This window comes from Moschus berezovskii, chromosome 19 (assembly GCF_049115385.1).
Source record: "Moschus berezovskii isolate FMDL1 chromosome 19, NW_MosBer_1.0, whole genome shotgun sequence".
NCBI classification, from domain to species: domain Eukaryota; kingdom Metazoa; phylum Chordata; class Mammalia; order Artiodactyla; family Moschidae; genus Moschus; species Moschus berezovskii.
Window position 1 is genome coordinate 74,337,074 of NC_142478.1, and position 17,856 is coordinate 74,354,929.

The 17,856-nt window shown below is 66.4% G+C and overlaps 1 protein-coding gene across 6 annotated transcripts; it reads right to left on the reverse strand.

Annotated features, from left to right (window-relative positions):
* Positions 1-778: 778 nt before the first annotated feature.
* ADORA2A (adenosine A2a receptor) lies at positions 779-16,325 on the reverse strand. Of its 6 annotated transcripts, none has more exons than XM_088828368.1 (4): positions 15,821-16,325; positions 14,480-14,574; positions 8,050-8,620; positions 779-2,359 (listed from the first exon to the last, which is right to left on the reverse strand). In XM_088828368.1, exons 3-4 carry the CDS (start codon positions 8,373-8,375, stop codon positions 1,495-1,497), a joined length of 1,191 nt encoding a protein of 396 aa, XP_088684494.1. In that variant the 5' UTR covers positions 8,376-8,620; positions 14,480-14,574; positions 15,821-16,325; the 3' UTR covers positions 779-1,494. The 6 variants fall into 6 exon arrangements, with proteins under 6 accessions (XP_088684494.1, XP_055260925.1, XP_055260922.1 ...); XM_055404950.2 differs by having other exon boundaries at positions 14,480-14,637; XM_055404947.2 differs by having other exon boundaries at positions 14,480-14,938.
* Between the last annotated feature and the right edge of the window lie 1,531 nt (positions 16,326-17,856).

A 17,856-nucleotide genomic window follows, 5' to 3' on the forward strand; every position in this document is an offset into this window, starting at 1 on the left:
TGTGCAGCGCAACACAGTGAACCCGGGAGCAGGGCAGAAACACGAGGAGCGGGCGCTGTCACGTCTCACGGCTTCAGCAGAGTGGTGGGGACAGGCATGGCTGCGTGGTTTTGGGTTTGGTTGAAATAGTTCATCGAGGTTTGGATTTCACAGTCAGGTAAGCCTGGGGTTTTCAGTTCACTCCTGCCATTTACAGGCTGAGGACGGGGACGGGTGCCGAGCTGTGCAGTGGGCCTCCCGGGGCTGCGTGAGCGGCGCCTGCAGCTTCTGCTCGTCTGCTTTGCCCTGAGTGTGCCTCTGCGACTCGAGATCAGGCCTGGCTCTCTCTGGGGCACGCTGCTTTCCCGCCCAACCCCCACCCCCTGCCGCAGGCTTCTCCAGAACAGAAGGGGGGCACCTGCTCCTTGGTGGAGGGGAGCAGGGCCCAGAGACTCCAGGGGAAGGCAGTGTGTCCTCCATCCGCACCCCCCATCAATTCCAGATTCCTCTGTGGCCTCAGGGAGGGGGACGATGCAGGGGCATCGGGGAGGCGGGAGCCTGCTCCCACGCCGAGGGGGCCCAGGAGGGTGCCTCCTTCCTTTGGGGCTACACATAGACGTGTGGATTTTGCTGCAAGCAGACAGCCCACTCTGGAGGAAGAGGGGCGCCCCAGAGCCCACCCGCCCACCGTGGCCCCAGGCAGGCTGTCTCACGCCTGCAGCAGACCTGTAGGTGTGTGGTAGGCCTGACTGTGGGCAGGGAAAGGAGCTCAGACACTGTTCTCACGGGACATGCTTAAAACACAATGTGGCTCATTTTTATTTTATCTCAGAAAAAAACAACAGAATAATACTCCCTTCAGAGGGCAAGGCAGTTAGAGAGGGCCTCTGCCTGGGCAGCTCCGAGCCACCTAGACTCACCCCCGCTGGCTGGCCCTGACCGCCTCCCTGCACCCGCGCCCTGGACCCCCTACATCCCTGCCCTCAAAGGCAACGCGCGGCCACTCAGGGCAGTGGGGGCCGCCTGCGGCCAGGTAAGCAGCAGGACTGAAACGGAGCCAGCGGCCAGGGAGGGAAGGCAAAATACAGTGTTTCCACGGGCTGTCGTTTGCTCCTGGAAAAGCAAAAAGAGTCCAAGGCCACCACCAAGCACAGCAGCTCTGAACCCTTGGAAAGCCGGGAGAGTGGGGGTGAGTGTGGCAGGGGGCCCTTTGGGGTCATTCCCCAGCCTCAGGCCAGTCAGCCTGCTCTGCGGAGACACACGGCTCTTGGACGTGCTTCAGGGGCTGGGAACCGGCCCTGGCCTGGTGCAGGGCCGCCTCCACGGACTCCAGATCCTTCTTGCTGGACCTCATGCTGCTCCAGCCGGTGGGGGGAAGGCCTCCTCGGTCCAAAGTGGGAACCGACCGTGAGAAAGGGGGTCTCGGCACATGCACTCTGCTCCCAGCTTGACTGGTCCTCCCAAATGGGAGGAGAAAGAGTTCCTTCCCTTCAGAAGGGGCGGATTTGGCAGTCCTCAGGACACTCCTGCTCCACCCCGGGGCCCCCCGGGACCCAGGGACTCTGGGCACAGGCCCTGGAGCTGCAGGTCCGGGATGTCCTGGTGGGACCCACGGGCGCTGCCCGCGCTGGGCAGCGCCAGGGTGGGGCCGTCGGGCAGGGGGGCGCTGCCGTTGGCCCAGACGCCCCCGCGGGGGTGGCCGTTGAGGCGGAGGCCCATGCGCTCCTCGGGAGCCGCCAGGGCGCGGGCGCCGGGGTCCGCCGCCTTGAAGGGCTCGCGCCGCCGCCGCAGCACGTGGCTGCGCACGATCCTGCGGAAGGTGTGGCGGAACTCGCGGATGCGGTAGGCGTAGATGAAGGGGTTGACCACCGAGTTGCCGTGGGAGAGGACGATGGTCAGGTACATGAGCCAGGGCGGGGCGTGGCCGCACGCGGGGCAGAAGAAGGTGAAGCAGTTGATGACGTGCAGGGGCAGCCAGCACAGCGCGAACAGCCCCACGATGATGGCCAGCGACTTGGCGGCATGCACCTCCTTCTGCAGCGTGGACCGCGCCCGCGGCCCCCGCGCCGGCGCCTGGCTCTCCGTCTGCTCCAGCTGCCGCCGCGCCGCCAGGAAGATGCGCAGGTAGACACCCAGCATGAGCAGCAGTGGCAGCAGCACGCACGCGAGGAAGTTGTAGTAGACCATGTAGCCCATGGGCACCACGTCCTCGAAGAGGCAGGCCACCTGGCCCTCCCCGCAGGCCCGGGAGCCGTTCCGGCCCTCCTGCGGGCTGCAGTTGTTCCAGCCCAGCATGGGGGTCAGGCCGATGGCAAAGGACAGCACCCAGCAGACGGCGATGACGCCCTTGGCCCGCGCGCCCGTCACCAAGCCGTTGTACCTGGGGAGAGGGGACCCGTGTCAGAGAGGACCCTGGGCGCCCGCCCCCGACCTGCCCACCGGCTCCGAGGTCTTGGACCAGGCGCTTTCCGCCTCCCGGCCTCAGTGTCCTCTGATGACTGCAGTCCTCGACTTGGTTTGGTTAGAAGGAGCTAATGTGCCTTGGGAAGGGGGAGAGGAGAAGTTATAACCTCCACGTCGATCTTAGGTGCTGCTAGAATGGATTTCCCTGTAGCGTGGGAAGGGCCAGGAGGGTGGTCGCCGGCTGGGGACAGCATCAGCCAGATCCAGCCTGTCGGTGGGTCACACCTCCTGTGCTCCAAGCTGTTCCTTTCCTACTTGACCTGGGCTCCCCAGAAGCCCCCCAGGGAGAGGCAGCACAGATGGGAAGGGGAAGGGTGGAGGTCCCAGGCCAGATGAGACGCTCATCTTCCTTCCAGATCTGCCCACAGCCCTCTGGAGAGAGGCCAGGATGTCTTAACGTTTGTACAGCAGCCTTCACATTCAAGAGGATGCAGTTGCTTGAGATCCTGAGGTCCAGAGACAAGTAATCTGGCCCAAATCACTCCGTACTCTGGAGGGCCATACTCAGGCAGAGGCCGGACCCGCCGGCCCAGAAGCTGACGCCAATGAAAAGAGATGGCAGGGACTTCCCTAGTGGTCCTGTGGGTAAGACACCAAGCCCCCAATGCAAGGGACCTGAGTTCTATCTAGTCAGGGAACTAGATCAGGGAACTAGTCAGGGAACTAGATCCCACGTGCACAGGAGACCCGGAGCAGCCAAATAAATCAGTTTGAGAACAAGACGGCAGAGATTTTAAAGAACAGGCAGTCAAAAACACTCATGTCCCAGACTGAGGAGGGCAGCCTCAGTGTTCTGAGGGGTAAGCTGTGCTTCAGGGCTTTGGTTCCCCAACCTCTACCGGTAAAGCTCGCTTCCCTCAGTTCCAGGACTGGAAGTCTCCGCAGAGACCAGCTCAAGGGGGAGCAGACACGGGGCCTGCAGGCCACACAGGTGCGAGGCGTGACCGAGTGTGCAGGAGGCTCCAGACACCGCTCGGCTCCCCCGCGCCCCACCACCACACGGCCTGCCCGGCGCTGCAGGACCTCGGGGGCCGGGTAAGATCGCCCACGGGTTAGATTTTGTCAGCTGATTCACATTAAGGAGAAAAGAAAACCTGGTAGCCTCTGACCTCTCATCTAACCCCTCATTCTCTAGGTGGGGAAACTGAGTCCCCAGGAGAGGCGTGGCCTTGCCGTGGACACTCCAGGAGCCCAGAGGCTACTCGGGCCAAGGTGAGTTTGCCAGTTCTGAGCCCAACCAGTGCCCGAGCAGGACGCCACTCTCCCGAGCTCTGCGGCCCCACTCACTGCGGGGTTGGGTGCCTCTGGCAGGAAGAGGGTCACAGGCTTGCCCAGTTCGCCCAAGCCACAGAAAGCCTACACGGCCCTATTTCCGGTTCTGGAGCGTCCAGTGTAAGGTCAGAGGTTATTTATTTTTTTTCCAGTTAATTCTTACGTAGCACTTGCTGTGTGCTAGGCACAGTTTCTAGTACTCCGCAAACAGTAATTTATATGATCTCATTGAATAGAAGGCTATTTTAATGTTGACATTTTTCTGAGAAAAGCATACCCCTATCTGGCTTCTAGCATGGGTGCATTCCTGTTTAGCCATGTTCTGCCACTCTGAGCCTCAGTTTCCTCGTCTGTAAAATGTGACTAAGAACACGGGGCCTGGAGTTCTGTCCCATGAGGGCAGAGCAGAGGGTCAGTGGGTGGGAACCACGGGCAGGTGGGTCGTGGTTAAAGGTGAGGGAGTTGCCTTGGGCAGGGGCGACCCTCCTGTCACTGGAGGCAATCAAGCAGAAGCAAACCTTCTCACCTGCAGTCCCAGAGTGCAGTTGCTAAGGAAGAGGAGGCTTACTGACACTCCCTGAGTCAGTGAACCCGGGGGGTGCGGGGGGAGCCGGGGCCCAGCATGAAGGCTGCTGGGGACACAGTTTAAAAAGTCCTGCTGTCCAGCTGTCTCCGTGCAGACAAGGAAACCCAGGAGGGGAAGTCTGCCGCTGCATGCTGTAAGGGAAGCCCCTCCTGGGACAGGAGCAGACACTGTGGGCAGAGGATGTCTGGAGGAGTCCCAGCCCTGCCTTCCCGGAAGGCGGTAGGGGTGGGGGTGGCGGCCAGGGCCCAGCTCCTCACCATGCTAGCTCCTCTTCCTTTTGATGTTTTAATACGTGCAGTTCTTTATTTAAGGAGTGCCCAGACAGATTAATCTTGTTACTCAAAAGAAAGCCTCTTAGACCGAGAGCCCTGGACCCAGGCTCCCAGGGGACCGGGTCAACATTTGGGCTCCAACTGGGAGCCACGGGTGCGCCCCAGCCTGGCCCAGCGGCGGCCCCCAGGCTGTGTCTGTGACTGAGGTGATCACGTCCTGCCCCTCGGGGCCTCAGACAGCCTACCTGCCTACCGGGCGGGGGTGCGCCCAGGCCAGCCAGCGCTGCAGGGTCCTGGGGGCCCGGAGGCGTCGCAGGGAGCTGGCACAGCCACACCTGGAGCCGCTGACGCTTCCTGGGGGCCCCGTCTCTCCCACTGACCCAGTCATACCCGCCCCGTTCTCGCTGGGATTCAGTGCGCACCTGCCCTTCAGTCAGGAGACAGCAGAGCTTTCCCCAGCCGTCCAAAGGCGCCCGTGGCCCATGGCTGAAACCCACTCTCCCTCCCAAGCACGGACAGGCCTGAGCTGCTGCACAAGCCCCTGTGGGCCCGTTCACCTGTTCTGTCTTCCTGCCCAGGGCCCGCCCGCAGGCTCCTTCCTTCCCTGGGGCGTCTGCCCAGGCGGGGCCCCCCCATGACACCTGCCCCCCAACACCAGAGTGCATCCCGGTGTGCCCCCGCAGGCTTGGCATCACACCCTGCAGGGAGCACCCTCTCCAACGCCCACTCAGAAGCCAGGGCGCTCGTCTGACCTGGCCCCGGGACTCTGCTGCCCCACGAGGAGGCTGCTCCCCAGGGTCTGCAGAGAGCGGTCGCCGGGGGCTAACGAGAGAGGAGGGAGGTGGCCCTGGAGTTCCCCTGGGAATCTGTCCGCCGGGGACATGGAGAGCACCCATCCCCGCCTCTGGGCAGGCCCTGCCTTCGCTCAGCAGGGCCCATGCACACAAGATGCACATGGAGACCTTTCTAAAGCTGCACTCTTCTGTTTTAAAGAGAAATCAGTGGTGGATGGGGCGGGCCTGGGGACGGGCACCTTACAGCATCATCAGGGGCTGGACTCCAGGGCAGCCAGCGGGCCTCCTGAGCGGGGCAGGAGATGGCGCACGGGCCGGGCTGGCTTCCCGCGGGAGAGGGCAGGGACAGGTGTCCCGAGCTGGCAGTGGCCCCGGAGCTGCCAGGAGCTCCAGGCTCCCGCCTGCCTCTCTCATCCTCCTCATGTCTGGCCTGTTCTCGGGTGCCCCAGCAGACACCGCCCCACGCCTTGTCCCCCGGCCCTCGCGTCCCGGGGCCCTTGAGTCCCAGGGTCAGGAGACACTTTTCCTTCGGAGCAGCCGCTGGCATCCTCCCGACCAACAGGAGGGTCACAGCCGCCGCCGGCCGGGGATGAGCGGAGACATGAGGTCACATCCTGGCAGCGGTGGCGCCCGGCCCCAAAGGGACGAACATCACCTCCACCGTCAGCCCGCGGCTGCCTGACCTGGGAGCCAGGCTGGCCCCTCCAGAGCCCTGCCTCGTGGAGCTCAGATGGCTGAGGTCAGGGTGGGACTAGGCCCCGCTCCTGAAGGTCATGGGGCCCGGGAGGCAGGCGGGGCTGGGGAGGGGTGGCCAGGCCCATGGCTCTGAGCCTCCCGCAGCTTCAGAAAGGCCTGAATCCCCATCCACCCTCCCACCACCCTCTCGCAGGGCCCCACCACTCCAGGCCACTCACTGGGCCCTCAAAACACCTCTGTGAGCGCCAAGGGCTAGAGACCCGGCCCCTGGGACAGATGAAAAACGGGCCCAGAGCAGGGCAGCGGACTCCCCACTGTCACATGGCACGGGCCACCTGCTTGCACCGGGGAGGGAGGCTGGGGCTTGTGACTCTCAGAGAATATACAAGAGAAAGAAGAAACAGGCTTCTCTGTTGCGATCAGCAGCTAACCCTGATCGCCCCCAGACCCGCCGTCCCTTGCTTGAATCAGGGCCGCACCGGCGCTGGCCAGGAAAGGGACGTCAGTCAGACCAACCTCTGTGTCCTGGACCAGCCTGGACTCCAGCCCGCTATTCAGGCTAGTCCTCGGTTAGGACCGGGGTCACCTTTCCTTCTGACGAGAGTCCTAGGCTCTCCCAGGACACGGCATCCCTGGAGCACCATGCAGGGCCCGGGTCCTTCTTTGTTTGAGCAGCAGGTGGGCATCTGCTGTCCCACAAGAGCCCAGGGGCAGTAATGGCCACCTGACCTGGGGGCCTGGGGCCACCCTGTGAGCAAGCCCGCAAAGGACCGCAGTCACAGGGTGGCAGGCGCGCTCCTTCCCAGACCAGGTCCTGGCTGTGCTGCCAGCTTGCTGCACGGCCCTGGGGGCTGACGCTTCTGTCTCGTTTTCCCACCCAGATGATGTGAGGAAATGACCTCTAAGAATGCCCTTGGGTTCGACACTCGACATTTCCACTTGCTCATCGAGCCTCTTCCCCAGCCTGGCCGGGGCACCCTCAGCCCAGCATAGGGCTGCTCTGTAACCAGGTGCCACCTGTTAGCGTTCACCACCCGCCTCGGGGCTGTCGCCATCAAGGCTGTGGGGCTCAGCCCCAGAACAGAGGGGCAGGGAGGTAGGGCCGAAGCCCCCGCTCCCCTACTCCCTCGGTGGGGTGGGGTGGGAAGGGGCGGCTTCCTAGCCCGGCCAAGGGTTGGTGGTGGTGTAGGTGGAGGCTGCATTTAAGTGAACTCAGTCTCGGGAGGGTCTTTGTTTCCACAACACTTGCCTGAAGTCATTTCACAAAAGTTTCACCAGGAAAACCCCACCAGCCCTGAGTACGCAGTGAATGAGAAGCACAATTTGCACAGAGGTCCAAATAACTCAAGGAGGCATCTGGCCAAGTCCTTCCCCTCGGGGTCATTTTCCTAACCTGCAAAGTGCAGGGTGGCCCGGAGGGGTGGTTTCCCGTGGGGCTCACCCCAATCCAGCATCACGCTTTGTGACGGGAGGCCCAGATGCAGCCAGCCACAGGCCTGGACACATGGGTAGCCCTGGGGAGGACCAGCCTGGCCCACGCCCACAGCAATCAGCCAGCACAGCACAACTGCTGGCCGTACCAAGCCCCGGGCAGCCCCACAGCCCCGTCCCCGGCTCGACACACTGAAACCAGACCAAACACTGACCCCTGGTTCACCCTGACCCCCGAGTTCACCATGACCCCTGAGTTTACCCTGACCCCCGGTTCACCCTGACCCTGGTTCGCCTTGATCCCCGAGTTCACCCTGACCCCCAAGTTCACCCTGACCCCAGAGTTCACCCTGATCCTGGTTCACCTTGATCCCCGAGTTCACCTGGACCCCAGAGTTCACCCTGACCCCGGGTTCATCCTGACCCTTGAGTTCACCATGACCCCTGAGTTCGCCGTGACCCCAGAGTTCACCCTGACCCTGGTTCGCTCTGACCCCCGGCACAGCCCCTCACGGGTGCGGTCCCCGGCATGAGGCACCCCAGGAGCAGGACTCACCGGAGCGGGATTCGGATGGCAATGTAGCGGTCAATGGCGATGGCCAGCAGGCTGAAGATGGAGCTCTGTGTGAGCACCAGCACGAAGCAGGCGAAGAAGAGGCAGCTGTGGCAGGCGGCGCAGAAGCCGGTGCTCAGGGTCACGGCGAAGGGCACGGCGAGCACCCCCACGGCAATGTCGGCCGCCGCCAGCGACGCCACGAAGTAGTTGGTGACGTTCTGCAGGTTGCTGTTGAGCCACACCGCCCAGCACACCAGCACGTTGCCCAGGATGGCCAGCACGGCGATGGCCAGCTCCACCGCGATGTACACCGAGAAGCCGTACATGGCGTGCGCGGCGGCCGGCGGGCGGGCTCAGCGAGGACGCGGGCCGCGCCAGCGCTCGGTCCATAGCTGCGGCTCGGCCGGCCCCGCCCAGGCCCCGAGCCCCTTCTGCGCAGGAGCCGGGCGACCCTGCGGGCGGTCGGGGGGCGCCCCAGCACGCTTCACCGCCCACGGCGCGTCTCCAGAACGCAGGCCCCCTGCAGGTGCTCCTGCGGCATCTCTCAGCTCTGCTTCAGGTCCTGAGACACCTGCCAAGAGAGAAGTCTCGGGAGGAGCTGGACCCCCGGGCACGGCTGGAGATGTCCGGGCAGCCCCCGGCCCCAGCCGCCCAAAGCCCCCCACAGGAGGCGCCGGCCCGAGTGTTCCTCTCCCAGCGGAGCCAAGACCTCGCACAGGTGAGTCTCTTCTGCCGCCCCCGGGGCTCCAGCCTTCTGTGGCAGCCCCGCCACCGCCCCCCCAAACCCCTGGGTCTGCCGGGACCACCCGCCTCACTCAGCTGGCGCTCCGTCCCTGCGAGCCGGGAGCGGCCCAGCGGCCCGCGCTGCTCCCACGGCAGGCGCCCCACTGGGAGCGCAGCGGGCTGCAGGCTCGGAGGGGCCGCTGGGGGCGGATGCGTGGCGGGGCGGGGCGCCCCGCAGCCCCGCAGCCCCGCCCGCCGCCTCCTCCCCGCCTGCGGGGTGCTCAGCCAGGAAGCCAGCACGGCAACCGCCTCGGTTTCCCCACTGACACAGTGGGAGGGCTGGACCCCTGTGGCCTCTCGGGGCCATTTAGGCTCTCACCCGATTCTACAGGCAGGAAATGAGCACGTGGGAAACAGCTCCCCCCACCCGAGTCAAAATATCCTGGTGTCAAGAATCCGCCACAGCACTCTGCAGAAGCAGCCCGCCTCCAGGGACCCCCTGAGCTGGTGGAACGGTCCTCGCTCACCCCGCCACTCAGAGGCCTCTCTCCACCGCCTCTGCTGCCCCGTCACACTCCGTCATGTGGCCAGCAGGGTCCCCTGTGCCAAGTCCACCCTCCTCCTGCCCCTTAGGGTTAGGGTTAGGGGTCCAGGTGTGCACGGGCAGTGGTGGCCGCCGGCCGCGGGGACAGGAAGCCCGAAGGTGCCCAGATGTGGGCTGGGGGCTGCCTGGCCTGTCTGTCCTCCAGGACACGAGGCATCGGGTGGACAGACCACCTTGGGAGAAGGCTGCTCGTGGCCCCTAGCTGCATTCAGAGGGCTGGGTCCCCTCACCCCGTCCAGGAGGTGCTGTGGCGCTGCGACAGAGGACCCCCAGCTCCCTTCTGAGCACCCGCCTCCGGCAGTTGCAGCCAGTGGTGGGCACCCCATGACTCAGCAGCAGGGAGCAGAAGAGAGCAGACGGAGCCCATGACAAACGGAGGGGTCCCTGCCGCCTGCGGGTTCTCCCAGGCCTGCCAGCCACCACGAACAAGTCCCACCGAGTCCCTGCTATGCACAGGGCACGTGCCGGCCAGCAGCTCACAGAGCTGGCCAGCGGCAGAGATGGGGTGGACCGAGTTTCCTGGTGCAGCCTCTGGCCACACGGTGTCCCTTGGTGCTTCAGGTCGGCAGCCCGGAGCAGCAATCCCCCGGGACACCTGACCGCAGAAGCTCCGCGTCCAGGTCTCGCCATCCTCCCACCAGAGCAAAGGGGCAGGCTCCCCTCTGGGGGGCCTTCCGGGTCCAGCGCCAGACCCCAGGGACCTGTGTCCCCCCACCAGTGAGCCGCTGGCCTCCTGCCAAACCCCTGCCATCCTTCTTGCCCTGCCTTGGCCTCTCCCGGGGAAGCCGTGTTGGTGGCACATGGCCCACACTGGACGCCTGACTCGGGCCCGGCCTGTCTCTCAGACAGAGGGCTCCGGGGCCGGCTGACCCAGGTTGGCACCATGTTTTTGGGGAGCTGAAGCTGGACTGTCTGGGCCCTCTGTCTGGAGCCCCAGTAATGGAGGAACATCGCCAGCACCTGCCCTGGATGTTGGCTGACCCCACGAGAGCCAGGATGCTCGGCCAAGCAAGTCAAGCCCTCCGGTGAGCACCTCCCGGGACCTCTAATCCACAGGTTGTCCCCATCACCTTCTGCACCTGGGGTGCCCAGGCCTCTAAACTGGAGCTGCCCTCCTGCCAACACCAGGGGCCGGGGGTGTCCTCCTGCCCAGGTCAGCCCTCGAGGAGCCAGTGTGCCCCTGCATCCCAGGTACTGTCTGCCTCCCGCAGCTGCGAGCATAGCTCCGCCGGAGCGTCCCAGCTGTCAGACTGCAAGTCAGCCTGGACTTTTCTAGGTATCAATGCTCCCGTGACGGCCTGTTTCAAGCTGGTCACGTGTCACTGATAGGAACTGGGAGTCAACGCGCACAGCTCAGGAGAACCAGGCTCCAGACCCCCGCTGACCACCCAGACCTGAGCTGTCTGTCCCCCAGCTTCCCCCCGGACTCCACCCCAGAGCCCAGGCTCAGACAGCCTGCTGGGGAGCTCAGGAAAGGAGGCTGCAGGAGCCTGGGGGCCCCATGAACCTCGCTGGGGAAATGCCTAAGGAAAATGGCAGCAAGGAGGCTTCCTGGGGCCTCGGGTGCCTCCCCACCGCCCCGCCTTCAGAGGCTTCCCAGAGCCACAGGAAGGTCGGAGGCCCAGGGACCAGGGCTGGGGCTGGGACCCGGATCTGGCAATTTCCCATCCCTCTCTGTTGGCCCTCGTTAATCCTTGAGTCATCTGTCGATAGCCAGGAGGGGCAATTAAGTATTAATGATGCAGTATTTCCTCGTGATTGTCGCTGGCTGGGGACAGGGCAGACGGCAGAAGCCATCCCATGGCAGGCCAGAGCCACGTACCGGGGAGGCAGCCTGCTAAGCCTGGGGAGGGCAGCCCCACAGGAGTCCCCAGCAGACAGGCTCCGTGCCACCTTCCTCCTCACCCTCACCAGCCTGGCTGCTCTGATTAAAACCTCCATGTAATCAAAACCCACATGCTTCCTGGATCCTTGTCTGTCCCACTGGCGAGGCTTTCTGTACACATGCCCCGATGGCAGGTGGACCCCCAGGGCCTGCTGGACGGAGGTGGCTGGCAGCTAGCACACAGCTCCCTGCACACTGCGAAGGCCGGGGGACTGCCTGGGCCTGTCACAGCCAGGCTGGGCCTCTTCCCAGGCTCCAGAGCCCCAGCCTGAGACACCCCCACTAGCTTCTCAGCAAGTGTTTCCGAGAACTTGACCCTGTGCCCAGCAGCACCTCGCCTGCCGGAGCCCAGGGAGCCCATTGCCAGCCGCTGCCCGGCCCGAGCCCACGGCCGGGGTCTTACGGCGCTGTCGTCCCAGGAGGCCGTCCCGAGAGCTGCTGCCCAGCCTGGTGTGCGGGTCACGCCCCACCTCCAAGACCTCAGCTCCACTCTGAGAGCCTGCGAAGCACAGTTTCAAAGCACGGGAGGAAAATGAAGGGTAAGACAGACAAGCAACCGGTGGCTAAAACACAGGGACTGATTCGAAGAGACGGAGGCAATCCAGCGACTGAAAACGACAATCGAAGGTTAGGGTCTGCTGGCAGCGCCGGAAGGGACGGGCAGAACCAGAAATGAAAACCCTGGGAGGGAACCACAGGGGGACCGAGAGGCACACAGAGCGGCGTGCGACACGCACGCGAGCCGGGAACGTCAGGGGCGTGAGGACGCACCGAGAATCGTCACGCAGGCCTCACAGAGCAGGAGGTCGAGAGCCTGAAGGTGGCCTGGGCAACGCCGACCTCTGTCTCACGGAGGGGGCTTGGTGGGCAGCAAGCACGGGAGAGACAGCTGGGCAGCTGCGCTCCTCTCCAACCACGGGCCCCTCGCTGGCTTTCGGGGGGCCCCGAGTCTGGGCACGAGCCTCCCCCAAACCCCCAGGGCCTTGGGACCCACCCGGCCCCTCTCCAAACGCATCAGTGGGAGCAGAGCAGTGACTCCAGCACTACCTGAAAGAGCCAGGGGGCCTCCTCCCTCTGGTCCTGCAGGGTTGCCAGCCCGAGGAACTCTGCACGGGCAGCCCCCAGGCGGGTACCGGCCGGCGATCCCTCCCCCAGGGCCCCCGGGGTGCAGCCGCTGCTCTCAGAGCCTGAGGGCAGGATGTGGGCAGGGGCAGGGCTGAGGGCGCTCCCTGCACTGGGCCCCGCCCCACAGGGCCTCCGCACAGCAGGCCCTGGGGCCTCATACAGGGCCCTTCTCCCTGCTGGGGGCCTCGGGCTGCCTCCCGTCCCCTCGGGTCCAGGCCAGACGCCGGACAGGCTGCAGGCCCGGCCCCCCAGCCTCAGAAGGCGCCCCCTGGCCACCTCCCCTGGCATCCCCTCCAAGGGGCCACTCCTCACATAGGGCCCTGGGTGCCCACTCCTCGAACCTACGCTCTGAGACCCTGAGGGGTGTCCCCCAGGCTCTGCACATCCCTGGGGGGGGTCTTGGCTCCCAGAGCCCTCCCAGGTGAATCTTCAACTGGCAGGACCGGCTCCTGTGCTTGAAGAGGGCAAGGTGGGGCGTGCTTTCCAAACGGGGACAGACCATAGCAGGCCCGGCGTGGGGGCTGGCGGGGGCTGGCCTGCTCAAGGGGCGGTGCCCGGGGCTTGTGGAGGCATCCACTCAGGGGATGGGGGAGGCAGACCCACCTCTGGGCCCCAAGGCACTGGCACATCTCCGGGGGTGGGTGGGGGTGGGTGGCCAGAGCGGCTGGCTCCCCAACCCCCCAGTGGCTCCAGTCCCCGCCTGCGGCTGGCAGAGGCTACTGAGGGGCCAGAGGCGAACCCTCCTGTGAAGATGGGCAGAAACCACCACCCTGCTGGCAGGGGAGGCACCCGGGTGGCCCCTGCCTGCCTCTGCCTAGCATACCCCAAAGCCGTCTCTCTTCCAAGGGACGGACGGCTGGACCAACGGGGGCGGCAAATGAGGTCGGAGCCACAGAAGGACCCTGCCCAGCAGCTTCTCACTCAGGCCTGTCCTGCAGGAGTGGGTGCGGGCCAGAACCATCTAGCAGAGTGCTCTGGGGATGGGTGAGGCTCTGAGGCGCGTCAGGGAAGGCTCAGGGTGGGAGGGCTGGAAAGCTGGAGCACCCTGCCTCCCCGACCCCCAGCCCCTCTGCCCCTAGAGTGAGGGCAGCCTGCCTCCACCCATCCCCTCCAGCCCCTGTCAGGATCCCATAGCTTCCACACCCGAGGGGTCCTCCCACGACTGTGGGAGGCGACTGGGGGACCCCGGCACCCTCCCAGCCCCACCCGGGAGGCAAGCGGTCTCCCGCGAGGGCTTCTCCCCGCATCGCAGCTCCAAGCTCCTGCTGTCCTTCCAGATTCCAGGGCAAACCCTCCTGTGGCCACCTGCACTCCTCAGGCCCGGGGGCTGGAGCTCATCCTTCTGAAGCTCAGCACCTGAGGCCCGCGGTCTCCTCGGGGTCACCGGACACACACACCGCGCAGAACATCTTTTCAAGCCAGCCTTCAAGCCCTCGCCTGCCCTCTAGCCCTGCAGCCCTGGACTCTCACGGGTGCACAGATTTCAGCAGACAGGCAGAGCCCACAAGACACCTGGCCGGGCGGTCCCAGCTCACAGAGGCAGGGGACTCGGGAGTCAGGCATGTTAGATAGAACAAAAGCTGCTGGCAGCTTTCACGTCAGTGCTGCAAGCCCCCGAGGCCATGGCCCTGCACGGTGGACGCTGCCCAAGGCCGCCCCAGGGCCCCACAGTTTGCAGGGTGCAATGCCCTGGAGCCAAGCGCCTGCTCCCCACCTGCCGCTAGTCCACCTGGCCCTCTGCTGACAGCTCTCTCTTGTGATGGCCCCCCAGCCCCACAAGCCAAACAGCCTCTTTCTGGGGTTTCCCAGCCCAAGCACAGGCCCCAGTCTGCCCCCCATCCCCGAACACGAAGCCCCTCGCGCACCATCCCGCGTGTTTCATGGGATGAGAAGGCAGATTGGCCAGAGCAGGAAGCACAGCGAGCGGACCCAGACCAGAGCGTTTGGATGTCCGGGCCTTGCTACCCTGGCTGCCCCAAAGCCGCCCACGGCCCTTGCGAGCTGTGGGCTCCTAGGGAGCGGACCAGAGGGTGGCTGGGCCCCCCCCCCCCCCCCCCCCGGGAGAAAGGAAATGCGCAAGCCCACACACTCACCTGGCCAGTCTTGTCTCCCGCCAGTTTGTGGGCGGTCCTCCGCCTTCCCAAAGCACTGAAGAGGGAGGCCGGGTCAGCCCAGCATACGGTCTGCTCTACGGGCACAGGGACGGGCCAGCGGCCCAAGAGACATCCGGGACCTGGGAGAGCCTGGGGACCTCCAGAGGACCCAGGCAGAGTGAGGAGGAGCAGACACCCCGGGATGCAGGCTGGCTCCCGGGGCAGAGCCTCTCCAGCCCACCCCAGGAGGAGGAGCCCCCGACAGCACCCTACCTGCCCAGCCCGCTGTGCGCCCAAGAACTGTCCATCGCGGGCCCTGGGCCGGACACCCGGGGTCAGCCCTGCTGGGCTGGGCAGTGACATGGAGGCTCTAACAGCGGGTGCAGGGCGGGGGGCAGCCTGGGATCCCCGCGAAAAAGGGGCACAGGTCCCGTGGGTGGAAGCAGGCTCGGGGGCCGCCTGAAATGGGGAAAGGGAGCCGTCCCCCAGGGGTCAGCTGCGGTCCAGAGAAAAGGCGGTGGGGACACGCCCTCCGCTCCCAGCTTCTCTCCTCTCCCCCGCGGAGCCCTCGGCCCCCGCCTTCCTCCCATTGTACAGTCGGGGAAATTGAAGTCTACATCGCGGTGGCCGCGCCCCAGCGCAGACATCTCCGCTCATTGGCCTGGGCGGCCCCCATCCCCTGGGCACCCGGAGCCAAGCTCCTCGAGGGCCGCCACCGTTCCCGCCAGTCCCACCTCGGCTCAGGGCGGCCCCGGCGGGCGGCCAGGACGGTCCCCACCCCAGCCTCCCCCGGGGCGGGCCGCCGAGGCCGGTTCCCGCCACCAGCGCCCACCGGACGCGCCCGCGCTCGGCCGGCGCTCAGCTCCGTCCCTCGCCGCGCCCCAGGCGCTCGGACGCCGTCCGCTCACCCAGCCTCCCCGGGACGCCGGGGCGCTCGGGCGCTCCGCCTGTGGAAGTCCCGGCCCGCGGGGCCGCCCGCTCCGCGCCGCCCGGCCTCTGCGCCCCGCGAGGGCTCGGCGGGGGCCCGGGGCCCCGGGCGCACCGGCGGCGCCCCCGCCGCCTCTCGCCCCTTCCCCTCGCCGCCTGCCCCGCGCGCCTGCCGGTTCAGCCCGGGGGCGGCCCGCAGGGGTCCGCGCCGCGCCCGCCGATGGGGCTGAGCCGCCCCTGCGCCCGCCGTTCCCGCCGCCGGCGGGGCGCGGACCCCAGCCCTCGAACCCGCTGTCGGAGCGGCGGGAAGAGACGCTGCGGCCGCGCGCCTGCAGGCGGGGGCCCGCGCCCCGCGCTCCCGGCCCGAGGACCCTGGCCGCCCGCCTGCGACCCCAGACCCGGGGCCCCACTGACCTGCTGCTCGAGCGCCTGCGCCCGCGGCCTCGGCGTCGCTGGGGCTCCGGCTCCGCCCGCGGGCGCCCCCCGCCGGCGGCTTCCAGCCCCGCGCGGCCCGCGCCCCGCCCCGCCGCCCGCCCGCCCCGCCGCGCGGAGCCCGGGGTGCCTCGCGCCCGCTGCGCGCCCTCCGCGCTCCCGGCTCCCGCGTCCGCTCAGGCCACCCGCCCCGTCCCCTCCGACGATTCTCTCGGCCCAGGGCGCAGGCCCGCACTCGCTCCCCTCCTCCGCGAAGCCCCAGGCGCGCCAGCCCCCGTGTCACCGTGTGGCCAACGGGAAGTGCCCTGCGCCTGGCGCCCCTCGGTCCTTTCCACGGCTCCCGTTCCGCAAAGAGAAAGCTCAGCTTTAAACCAGGGTCCTGGGGGCTGGTCCCCAGCCTTGCCCGCCCTCCCTGAGTCCCAACGGCCCTTCGCTGGTCCAAGATTGGCCTCTAAGAAGCCGCCCCCATTCCAGTGACCCCTGAGTCCTCCTCAGGTCAGGCTCTTCCCCCTCCCCAACTTCTCTGAGCAAAAGGAGGAGGAGTCACCTTCGGCCTCCTCCACCCCATGGAATCTCAGACTCCTCGCCCTGGGAGTCCTCCGTCTGCCCGCCTCACAGATCCAGGGTTGTGTCATTCAGAATGGGAACGCCCCACGTCCATCCGTCTCCAGCTCAGCCATTCAAGGGGACCCCTCTTCCACCCTGACTCTCGACAGACATGGGCCATCCCAGTTCTGAGTGCAGCAGGACAAGCCGCTCTGAGGCTGGGGTGTCGCTGCCAAGGGTTTGCAGGAACCCCAGGGTGGGGGCGCTGTTTGCTGGCCCCCGGGGTGGAGGCCAGGTTGGGGGCAGGGCAGCTGTCCCTGCAGCAAGCCCACAGGCTCGCGGGACCCGCGGGAGGGAAGCGGGGGCTCTTCCATCCGGGAGTGCAGCCTCCCCAGTTCGTCCCCCGCCCCATTCAGCCAGCAGGGACTCCTGCTCCCCATCTCTGCTGATGTCCAGGGGCCTCCTCCCCAGGCACAGGGAGGCACAGGAGGGGGGCCGGGGGAACCAGGATGGGACCCTGAGACCTCAGGGGAGAGGGACCGCGCTCAGCCCCCTCGCCCCACCCCGGAACCCTGGGCCGTGGTCCAGCCCAGCTGGCTCTGTCTCCCCCTGCCCCGCGCTCACCGTGGACGGTGGGGGGACCAGGACCCTGGTGCTGTTTCCCGCTGGCTTTGGGGGGCCCCTTGCCTCACCTGCAGAGTAGGGCTGTTGTCTTTCTGTCCTGCCGCCCCTGGAGCTGTACCACTCAGACCACGAGGGACCCCCCTCCAGGCCCTCGGCTTCCCTCCCTGGTTTCTAGGCCCTCTGGTGGGATAAACTCCTACAGCGGGGACAAAACCCTTCTGCCCACACCCATCAGCCCGAATTCACCCAAGTCCTCACTCAACAAACATCCAGGGAGTTGCCTGAGAATCACCTGGGGCCCAGACGGGTCGGCGGGGGTTCCTAAGGCGGGGCCCAACACTCAGCCGACACCAGGTCACGCTCACCCCTGAGCCCCCCAGTGTGGGTCCCCAGTTCCCTTCGGGGGGCCAATGGCCTTCCTGCCCAGACCTCCGCAGGGGAGGCCTGGCCCCAGCCAGCGCCCAGCCCCTGGGCCAGAGGGCCAAAGCCCTTGGATTTCACCCACGGGGCCTGGTGGGAAGCTCCTCCTCTGCATGGGTGCCCCAGGCCTGGGGTAGCTGTGCCTTCGAGACGGGCAGTCAGCTAGGCCCAGTGGGACTCCAGCCCTAGAGCCAGCTCCCCAGGCGCTGGAACCCATCTGCTCTGGAAACAGCAGGGTCCACAGTCTTTCAGCAGAGGCAGGAGGGGTGGGGGTCTGCTCCAGTGGTCCTGTGTCATTTGCCACGAGCCTCTGTCCGGGTGCCCAGTGAAGCCTCTGCTCGGAGTGGATGACAGGAGGCAGGCACAGAGAGGGGCTCTTCAGTAGGTCTTGCGTCCCCCGTGGCGATCCTCTGCTGCCCGCCACCTGG

Coding starts and splice junctions, on each gene's coding strand:
- ADORA2A (XM_055404952.2), bottom strand. CDS start 8,375: ATGTACGGCTTCTCGGTGTACATCGCGGTGGAGCTGGCCATCGCCGTG. Junction 2,360..8,049: donor GCCATCCGAATCCCGCTCCG/GTGAGTCCTGCT, acceptor CCCTCTCCCCAG/GTACAACGGCTTGGTGACGG.